The following is a 12,132-nucleotide window of genomic DNA, read 5'->3' as shown; positions in this document are numbered from 1 at the left end:
AAGTCATCTTCGTCGAATCTTCTACACATACCGATGCGCCGTTGGTTTTTGTATGGACGCACTCGCTCCTGGTTTTCGTTCTTATCATTTACCAGTCAATAATCGCAGACGATTTCTAATTATTCACAACCCGGTGGTCTGTCTGTCGGGCATAAATAAAGAGAAAAAGAATCTCAAAGAAATCGTCTAGTCACTTTAGTTGCAAATGACTAGTAAACGAAGTTTATTTTGGAATAAACATTAAACACGCGGTTTTGTTATTTACACCAGAATAAACTCCAGCTTAACTTAATACTAATATCAACAATATAGTAAGTACTTAAATAGTTATATACGCTTGTGTCGAAAAAAGTCTGATCATATATTACGCGCCCATACTTAGTGTATATTAGCTACAGCGCTTAATACTGTATAATAAGATTTCTCGTACCCACAATAATTACGAATAATGATTCTAGTCACAAAAAAAATGTGTCTGTACTCGTACACACAAAACCAAAATGTCTATTATTATCTGAGGGAGAACAATTGTTTTCTCACGGATTATAATTTTAGGTGCAACATTTACGACGTTATAGCTATTTTATATTTTTATACGCTGTAGCGAAACAATATAATATCGCGACTGTCTTCCTCTGCCCTTGGGCTGTTTAATGTCTTATGGATTCATAATAATAATTGAATACCATTATTATTAATGATGCAAATAACAAAATTCGGTGGAACATATTTCTCAATAATAAAGTACTGGAGGAATCGTTTTGGTTCGAATATTACCTTGAAAAACATAATATTTGACTACTGCAGTTGTAGGTGCGTATGAGAAAAAAACTCTTCTATTTGTGTATGCTTAATATCTATGTGTACAATAAGACAATAAAAAAAAACTAAATCAATTCTGCACACCTATTTTTAATCCATCGATTTTTACCTTGTATAATATTATTTAAACGCCTTTCCGATATATTTATATACATAATAATAATATAATAATGTTCATCATCCGGTCTCAGGCTTTTAGCTACAATTGATTTAAACTTCGTGTCCTCTGCGATCCATTGGACACGACAAGAGCCAAAAATCGGTTTTTGAAAGAAAAAACACATCCCGGCCTTGGTCCATGAACTCCGCGAAAACCTGTTTCGACTGTTTTTTATTTCGAACGTATTACGTGGGATACGTTTCGTTTCGAACCAGTCGTCTGCCCGGCGGTTGTTGGCCGATACATTTTTAAAGCCTTACAACCTACCTACCTACCTACCTACCTAACCATACTTAGTTGGCATGCGTGTTTTACGAATGTTTTAGCTGAGAGCTAAATATCTAATACAAAATAACTTTGGGTTCAGTGGACGACGATCGCGTCCTCATAGCTCTCTATTTTTTCTGATTTATTCTACTATACCAGGTTTCTGATAAGTAATAAATATTATACACCGAGAATTACCTTACCTAGGGGCTAACTTGTAATTCATGAATCGATGTGTTGATCTTGTCAATTAGAAATCATTTCCCAAAAAGATACTAAAAATAATTTCTGAAAGTACAACCATCTCTCCGTGTCCGGTAGACGATGCAATAACGCATGATATCGTGTATAATAAGATTTATTTGTTGAACATAAAATTCAAGTGCATTTAGTATAAGACACAGATATAAGATGACAAGTAGTAAGTAAGCAATATTTTTATTGAAATAAGACACCATTTGGCATAAAATATGTAACAAGAGAAATTTAGTTTTTTGGGCAATAATAAAAATGTCCAGTTGTTGATAACTTGAAAATTCTTATAAATATATAAAATTAGGAGTGTGGTAAATGGTAATACATTTTTAGAAACCAGGAGAAAAGAATTAAAAAATATTAATTAGAACTTGTTTATATAAAAATTTTGCTATTGTCAACTTGAGCAACTATTATTAATAGTTTAATAATTTGTTGTAATTTATAATATAATATATAATTTAAAACTGATAAATAGCAATACAATAAACCAAGTGGCAAGTACTGAGTACAAAGTTATTTAAAGTTGTTTTGATAATTATTTTTAATTTACAACTTAAAATATATAAGTATTGTTATCAAAAACCATTAGAATAATTTATTAACCAAGAAACAATTTCATTTTAGTTTTCTGGAAATCGGAATACATTATAAATGATAAAAAGAATAATAATTATAGTTTATTGACTTTTAATCAAATTAATATGAAAACGATTAATTTTATAATCTCACTTTTGTAGTTTAATGCGTAACTTTCTAACGTCATTAAAAATATTAATTTATAGTTTCCCTGTGGCAGACGACTATTTAATACTTTTTATCAATATTGGGCCTTTATTGCTTTACAAATACAAGTAAATGAATTTCAAATAAAATTAAAAACTTTATTTACTACATTTTTGCATAGAAAGAATGTCTTATACTTGATATAATAAATGTTTGAACGTTGTTTCTTGCACACGGCACACCGCCCACATATTATACACATTAGCCATTAATCCATATTAATGCATATAGTGATGTGTCATACGACAGTTTTATTTAAATACCTATACACTGGCTCTCGCGCGTTATTGTCCTTTATGCGCTCAATCGAAAACTCTTACTTACCAACGCTTTTCGAACATAGAATTTGAAATGCTTTACACTTATGTTTAATAATGTTTCCGCCACTGTTGAAGGATTATCAGTTGTAGTTGTGCGTTCCCAATATTCTGATACACGTTATCGCGTTTCATATCTCTGGGAACGCGACAAATAATACGTCGTTAAAAACCTTACTTCACCAGCAGTGGCAATAAGTACCTATTATATTGTATAAATTGCAGTTTAGACGTGTACGATAAAAGACCGAAGAAACGAATGAAATGTAATAAAATAAAAAAAATCCGACGCCAACGGACAGACGATCGGTGCAGGTATACTTCTACTCTATTTTCAGTACAATAAAATATATTATATTATTATTAATATTATGACCGGTGCACCTGACAATGGGAGATTTTTCTTTCGTTTCTTTTATTTATTTCCAGCGCCGTCGTCTTGTCCGAGTGACACACATGCGACATATTTAGGTAGAGTCGGTACTATCCAATGAACGATGTGTTGTAGGTACTCACTATAAAGTAATATACGCACCGACAATATTATATTATCGTCTCCCATTGGTCACGTACACACGGTTTTTTTTTCGCGTACTTTCCACGGCTCGACGAGTTTTTTTCGCTGTACGGTCAATTATTACATACATGTAGATAGTTAATATCGCATTATAGTGCCTATAAATAGGTACAACACCGCGCATTGTTATTATACGTGTATGATGTATCTATTGGGAGGCGCGTTGGTATACGGTCCACGCGGGACGACGTTTTTTGCGTACCGAATTGAAAATGCATCTTGTCTAAATCGATCGTTCCGCGAAACGGGATCGACTGCAACGTATGGGTACAATATAATAATATTATACACACACACACACACACACGAGTACTCGACTACCATAAAATAATAGTAAAATAATATCGGTCACAGATTCTCGGAACATATTTATCGCTGTGAACGTTTTATTATTATTATTATTATTTGCTTTATTTACAATATAATAATATTATTATGCGCTGCAGTTTTATTGTCTCAACGCGTCCGTCCATCGTCAGGAAAAGAAAATTCGACGAATATTTTTTATTATTTTTATTATTATTTTAGGACGTCGGGGGAATAATAATAATAATAAAAACGGTAAACGCGCCTGCGGTGGTTGCAACGCGTATACATATAATACGAATAACAATTATCGAACCGAAACCTGTCCGACTGTTTTCGAAATTATATCATAATGATAATAATTATCATAGTCGTCGGCCATAAATGATTTATACAACTACGATATAAAAATTAGCAGGAATCGGCCTAGTTTTTGGTTGGCCGCACGTGACAACGTACTGCTACGCACCGTAGCGCTTCGTAAATAAACGCAAAACCCGTTAATTGGTGGTCAAGTTCGTAATGATTGTACTCGTCTCGTTTGTTCTTTTTATTTATTTATTATATATATTTTTTTAACAATAATATCACCAAATTTAATTAGACGTTCGAGGTTACATTTCCCGAGCATCACATCCTGGGCGCGCTGGTGAGATGCCTTCTAGTAAATAAACGCATCGAAATCGAATCCAATTCACACGTGCCAATAATTAATATCTTACACTAACACTATTATTGAATTTGTAGTCTGAATTAACTTTTCGCGTGAATGTCGATAACTCGTATAGACACTTACGTAATTTCAATAAATCGCGATACGTCAATAACAATATCGACACGATATAGTATTGCACTGTGGTACGAGTATATAAATTATCTCGATAATATATAATAGCACGATTGGCACGTTATCTCGATCATTATTCTGTCGTTGAAATAATATGTTCAAATCGGTTCGTGTCATATTTAATATTTAACAAGCTCTTGATGTGAATTGCTTTTACGTATATTAAACCATTATTGTAGTACATATTTCACCACAGAAATTGGTTCACATGTCATTATAATGTAAAGGTCGAAATGTTGATGCACCGTCTGTCAAGCCATTTTATCGTTGAAACGAATTCAAATATTCAACCGATTTATGCAATTATTAGTATACCGTAGGTGCATTAGTACCTGTTATATAGTGAATAGGTGGACATTTCACTGGTGATGTATTATTATGATATAAAATGAACGTAGTTGGTGTACACTATAATATACGCCTATATGTTGTTTAAAGTGACGTGTGCATCAAAACCGCAACTGTAGTCCGCGGTACATCAACGCGACGAACTACTAGAAAAAAAACCTATTTGAGCTTGTATGATGGCGACGTTTAAACAGTGGAAAAATGTATTTACCATGATTTCTCTTACCACCAATGGCGCTGCAAAAAATAAACAATAATTTTTTCACTCGGGGTTAACTACCCACCTCGAGCACAAATATTATATTCTTTTATTCTCTTTCACGTTAGTAGATCATTATACAAAAGTTATATTTTTAACTCTGGTAGTCTCAATTGAAAAAAATACATTTTTTTTATCCATAATAAGTAGGTGCCAATAATTTAGAAAAGTAGACCTGTATAACTGCATAAGTAGGAATTGGCCGCCGGATTATGTTAAGTTGTTATTATAAATATTTTTATATTTTAATTTTTAATAGTTATTTACAGTTATGATATAAAATACTATTTTTCATCATCTTAACTGCAGTTAAATAAAATTCCATCCCTCCTTTGAAAAACTCTAAATACATACTAATATACTAATAAGTTATTTTTTTAAAAAACTTTGTTACTAAATAGCTATTCTTAATTTTTAAAGTATTTTGTGTTTGCCTAAGGTTAGTCATTTTTTAAAAATAACCAATACTGGCAATACTTAGTTTATTTATTTATATGAGTATAAATTATTATGGTAATATTATTATTATGCTGTATACAGTATATAGTTATAAATAGTTATTAAATTTTTTTTACCGTATTGAATTTACACATCACATATTATGTATTAGGAATTAACGTATGTAATTTTTATATACTCTCATGTAAGAACTCACGAATTGCCTACAAGCCACAGTTTAGCGATCCCTGGTATAAGTATATTCGTGTATTTTTATTATTATAATCACGCAGTACCGGTGCTACAGTAGGTACGACCCTGTCCCGGGAAATAAATTGTAAATTTGTTTATTTTGTTTGTGTAGTGTTATCAAAACGCACGCGCTTCATATTTTATAATAATATATTTTTGTTAACTGCGATCGAACATGCTTCCTGCGTCGGACCACCGTTATTGTGATATCAGTTTGCGTTATAGATATAGTCGTATTGAAATCGAGTTTATCGCACTAGAAGAAACGATATTATTTCCTATTACACGCTGCGCAATTGATAGATTTGGCGAGCGGGAACACGTATAGTAGTTTATTACGTACGTCAAGAAAAAACACATGACGCACAATCACACTAAATTTTCTGCGTGTAGACAGGGGCTACATTCCCTGTTATTGTGATCCGCGCACGTATACAATCGTCGATGTCGTCCACTTCGAGACGCTCTACATTTTGAGTAACGCCTAATAAAATAACGCTCGTACGTCGAATTTCACGCCGAATCAGTTCTAACAACACTCGTCTAATCTGTAGATTTCAGTACGCTACTTAATACTTATGCTACATAATATTATATGGTATGTTCTATTGCAGCTGCAGTATTTATAATTGAATATTAAATTAACGATGTTCCTCCGGCTGCCCGTCGTTTTTCGACGTCACCGATAAAATTATAGACTACGAGTTATTTACACAGACGTCTATAATTTAGGTACATTTTTTGGCTAAATGTGGTTCTACCTCATTAGGTTAGATAAAAAAAAAAACTAAAAACTTATACTGACCAATTTTCGCGAACTATTTCTACCAGGTTTATTATAAACGCATGTAAGTGATTCCGTTACTGTTTTTCATAATATTTCAAAAAAATATATATAAACATTCTTACCGTTATGCGTTAGAAATTAATCATCGACCAGTTGACTTCTAATCGTGGGTTGAGATTTGATAAAAATAAGTATGTATATCGTAAATTGCATAATAAATAATAATATATATATAGGCTATAAAATGTTTCCGATTTAAATAAATCTTTCACGAGCCTATAAAAAATTGCATAATATTTATAATACACCGTTGTCATTTGTGTATTGTGTTCGTTGTTGTTCACACATCGCGCACACATATTACAAAATATTTATAATATATTTGACATACTATTATGATGACCTATGACATTGCAATATCTAACGTTGCGGTGCTCATCACCACCGTTACTTATGTTGTATGAAATGCCCATTAGATTCTCATCATAATAATTCCGTTCCAACATATATAATACATCATCATACCGTTATTATTTGAACGTTGTGCATTTGGTCGGCTGTAATGTTTATAATTTTATTTACTCGAATGACTGCATTCTTTTGAGTTTGTGACCAGTTTGCTTGAGCGAGATAGAGGAGAAGCCGCCTTAATTGAACTTGTTTTTTTTATTTGTTCCATATATCTATATTTTATTCCCACTGCATTTCTCGCTAATTGAAAATTCATTTTTTGTATACTTATCATATAAGCACGTTGGAAATATATAGTCTCTAAATGTCTTGACCGATATCATTATCGCAGTATAGAAGTGTAAAAAAAGGGTGTTGATACAAAAACGTAATAGGTACATTGAATACAAAGTGATTTTGTGACAATTACAAAAACGATCATAATAAGATACATTGACAAAAACATAATTACTATCTATTTACTAAGCGTAATTTATTAGTATACTAATATAATAGTTACTATTATTATTGTCTGTTTAGAAGATAAAATATAAAAATGTCTTATCGCTTACTACATTGTAGCGTTATAATACTTATTACACTGTTAAATGTACGTTCAATGTTTATTTCTAATATTTTGTATTTTTCTAGGATCTAAACATGCCACCTGGCGTTGCAGTGTCCCCAAGTTCGATTTCGTCGGGCTATGCTGCTTGTTCATTAATCAACGTGGACAGACAAGATCAACAACAGACTCTCCGTGGTAATTTTTCGGAAAATATGGATTCACACTTGGGAATCAGTAGCAGTAGTAGTAGCAGTAGCAGCAGTAGCAGCAGCAGCAGCAGTGCAAGCAGTGTAGAGAGTGCTGAACTTTCTGATAAAGATCAACTTCAAGTGCAATCCTGCTATAAAGGCTTAAAAACACAGGTATCTACTAGCCTAATATAATACACATTATATGTCCGATACTCTGTTAAGGTGAAAAATAACTTCAGTTAGGTTTTAGGATTTTTTATGTAAGATTTTATATTGATATAACAATAAGATTTTTATTAATCAATTTCAATTAAAAAAGAATGTAATACTTACTAGTTACTACTATTGAATTATTTCCTTTTCCGGAAGACAATAGGAAGGCACATAATTAATAATTTATTACAACTTTAAAAACTCATAGTAGTAATAAAATTTAAAAAAAAAAATGTTCACATCACACATGAATATAATACAGCAGATGTTTGTATGAGATACTAACATCAGCACACTTTAATATTCATCTTAATATAATCAAATACGCATTTTTGATTAAGCTATATCACAATGACGGTCATAAATCCAATAAAAAAATCATTTCTTAAATAGTAGTCGTCGCTCTTATCATAAAACTAAAGTTTATATTATAAAGTAACTAATATCTTTAGTCGACATTAAAATTTATGCTAACAAATGACTTATGTTCTACACATGTTTTACTATATAATAATCATTTAAAAATAATATCGATGCGAACTTGTTAGTTGTTAAACAAGATTTTGTAGTTCAACTTATAATAATTTATATTCATAAAACATGTATACAGTATGCTCTCTAACTGGACTTCTTATCAAACTATTCTATGTGAATATATTATGAAATATATATTTAAATCGAAACAAACAAGATTGTACGAGTATTATAATCGGATATAATACATGCAGCGCGTAATAGTTATGTAGAGTTTTTTATGCAATTTATTCAATGTCGGTTTGAGATAAACTATTCAATGAAAAACTTGATACGCGAGGATTATACGTGTCAAATGTTTAAAGAATTAATTTCGAAGGATAATGACTCAAGTGCATATCGTTATTCTTAGTGTACTATGTTTAATCGAACTATTTCCCGTAATAACACCATAAAAGTATAAAATAATAGGTATTATCTGCTAAAATTTATATTATTACACGAGTACAATTATAGTGTACGGTTACAAGCCTAAAATAGATAGCATATTGCACGACGCATGTGGTAACTGGTAAGGTCGCGTAGGTAGACTATAGGTACGAAAAGTTACAGAGTTGTACTGCTATTTTTCACATGATATTTTAGAAAATGAATGTTTAATTATTTTTACAGCCATCTTTTGCTCGTTAAATTATATGTATTGTCAATTATCATAATAACTATGTGTCTATGTGGTCCATTATGTGATTAATTACAAAATACCGAGACAAAGTTGTCATTAAAATGTAAAGTATAGAGTATAAACTATAATCGATTAATTATTATGTGCAGCCATATACGAATTAAAGTGAACTACACAAAGGCATTGTTAATCCTGACATTTTATTTTAGCCATTAATTAACAAAGAAAAGACTAATGACACTAAAATTAATATACCTGATATACTGTTTTTTCTAATTCACTATAATACCGTTAAGTGATAAATGTCTCATTATAATAAAAATCGTAAATTATTCCCAAGCTATTATTTTAGCGAATAGTTATAATCTATCAATATTATATTACATATTATATTATAAAGGTTTGATTGTGTTAATGTACAGAATATATATAATTATATAAATACTTGTGTAATTATATAAATAATTATATAACTATATAATTAGTTTCTAACAATATTCTTTGAGTATTTATAGATTTAAGATAAATAATAAAGTATAATAGTTCAAATAAATAACTTCTCCAGTTATCCAATTTCATTGTACACGATTATCAATACGAGTATGTTTTATAATAATGCAATATTTTTGAAGAGTAGATAATAAGTTATTACTAATAACTAATAAGTAATAACTAACACACTAAAATGAACGCAATACTTCAAAACTATAGTTTCATTAACCTAAATAAACAATCCATTAATTAAATCCAAATAAACATAATTTGTACAGAATTAAGTAATGCCTAAGAAGAGAGAGGAATCGTGATGTGTTCGTAAGAATGCAGTAATGGCGTGGTTACACTAAATCACTATTATAACGATGTGTTCAATTACCAAAAATGTAAATACGTAACAGTGATTCATGACCACATTAACATGCTAGTTTATATGAATATGTATATTTATTACACATTCATGATATGATCGATGTCGAATAATTAACAATAGCACTGGAGAAAAATATTAAATTATTATATCTGCAATACGGCGGTCCACATAGGCAACACAATTTACACCACAGCAATTGTCGATCACGATAATAATATATTCAATATTGACACATTCTCCCAAATTTCAAACCTTTACCGATATCATACAAACAACCGAAGTTCTGTAAAAATATATATTACCACCCATCGTCGCCTTTAAACGCCACTTAATTAGCCAAAATTGTAAAATACATATTGTTGTATATACACATCATAATGTTGTCGATAATTGTTACAGGTGTACGTGTGCGGATCTATGGCCAATTTGTACGTGCACAACTCGTCTCCGGAAGGCAGCTGGGACTTGAAGTTCACCGGGATCCCGGTCGTGCTGTACGACAGCGGAGAGACCAGGTCCAGAGACAAGCCACGCATCCAGATACTTCTCGTGGAACGCGGTACGTGTTTCGCCCTGTGGCGGGACACTATCGACAACTTGACTTCGTACAAGGTCTCCAGCCAAGGATTCCACACAATGTGCTTGTCGACCGACCACACCCAGTTGATCGGGTTGAGCTTCGACTGTTCGGAAGCTGCCCAGCAGCTGTGGTCGCACATCGACCGGCTCACTTCCGATCCGGAGAACATCCGGCTGTCCGGTCCCGGAAACCGATCGAAGAGCGCGCGGAAACAGAAACACAGGCCGGCCCCGGTCCGCCGGCTGCCCGACAAGTCGCACATATCGCAACCATGCTGTTTCGAGCACATCACCAACGTCGAGGTGTCCGACCGGTCCAGATACTTGTCACTGCAAAGTCTCGTGCCGACTCCGGGGATGGTATCGCTCGACGCACCGTGACCGACAAACGGGAACGTGACGAGGACTCGCGGAACGGTTCCGGGATACGGCAGCGGCGGCGATGCACATCATAATAATATATAATTATTAATATAATATTAAATAGAAGAAGGGATCTCTGTACATAGTCAGTTATTTTGTTGTTGCGAGAATCGGCAAACACGTTGTAACGAAGAGTTGACTATAATATTATAAACACTCGACGCGTGTGTCTCGTTCCGATCCAATCCTTTTATAAGTATACAATAATATGTAATATTCTTTATCCTAGTCCGCACCGGAAGACGTATTACAGCGCAGATATTACAATAATAATACGGTATTAATTGCGAGTAGTCGTAGTAGGATGTCGTTCGTGTTGAACGGGAGCGTAAAACGTTACAATACCCATTACGATCCCGTGTATACTATATTATACAATAGTAATAATATTATAAGATATATGTATTAAATATATATACATAGAAATCGAAGTCGTGATATTATGTTAAGCTTAAGAGTAGTTATGTCGCCAACGGTAAATTATGCATGCTCATTGTTCAGTGTTTGTAAACTGTTTGATAAAAATGTATGTTTTATGGCATAAACTAGTTGTTGTAAATAGCAATTAAGATATATTTGAACGAAATTATTTAATTATGCATTACGCACAAATATAATATATAATGGATGTCATTAATAAGACATTTTACAAGCTTACAAATTCTTGTACGCTCGTATCCTTTATTATTATTGCCTTTACATAATATTATAAATATTCCATAACCACGTATGCTTGTGTAAACTCTCTAAGTTATGTTTATAATATGTTATTACCTGTTATGTAATTGTATGAATTTATGACAATTTTTTCTTATACACTTCATGCTATTACTTTTAATTTTAATAAAATAAGTATATCCATGTAAACTTATTATATTTAAATTTTTTTTTTTAATTTATTAATAAATATTAAGACTTAAATATGTAACTATGATTAATACTTATTATTTTTTAGTATTCGAAATATAAGTAATATAATATAATCTGTTGTTACACCTAATAATATAAATTTATTTATACACATTATGAATTAGATTTTTAATTTATGTCATCCCAAATTAACTGTAAAGAAACAAAAAAGTAAAATCAAAATATGTTTAGTACAATGTGTGCGATACTAATTTAAGTTAAATTAATTAAAAAAAGGTAGTATATTTAAAAAATATTTAATATAAAAAATTTCAAATTTTAAATATCTCAAATAGCTTAAAAATAGTCAAAATTTTTAAAATAATATACTATGTGTAGGAAATGCAAACTAAA

At 31.6% G+C, this 12,132-nt stretch overlaps 1 protein-coding gene across 1 annotated transcript in view; it reads left to right on the top strand.

Moving 5' to 3' along the window:
- Positions 1-11,895, top strand: part of LOC132921317 (uncharacterized) — a 33,866-nt gene extending 21,971 nt beyond the window's left edge. The window contains exons 2-3 of the mRNA XM_060984276.1: positions 7,523-7,801; positions 10,267-11,895. Of these exons, the coding sequence (XP_060840259.1) occupies positions 7,532-7,801; positions 10,267-10,827 (831 nt within the window). The 5' untranslated portion in view covers positions 7,523-7,531 and the 3' untranslated portion in view covers positions 10,828-11,895. The remainder of the gene's footprint in view (positions 1-7,522; positions 7,802-10,266) is intronic.
- Positions 11,896-12,132: the final 237 nt, after the last annotated feature.

Source organism: Rhopalosiphum padi, chromosome 2 (genome assembly GCF_020882245.1).
Source record: "Rhopalosiphum padi isolate XX-2018 chromosome 2, ASM2088224v1, whole genome shotgun sequence".
Taxonomy (NCBI): Eukaryota; Metazoa; Arthropoda; class Insecta; order Hemiptera; family Aphididae; genus Rhopalosiphum; species Rhopalosiphum padi.
This window is presented reverse-complemented; position numbering and strand designations above follow the sequence as displayed.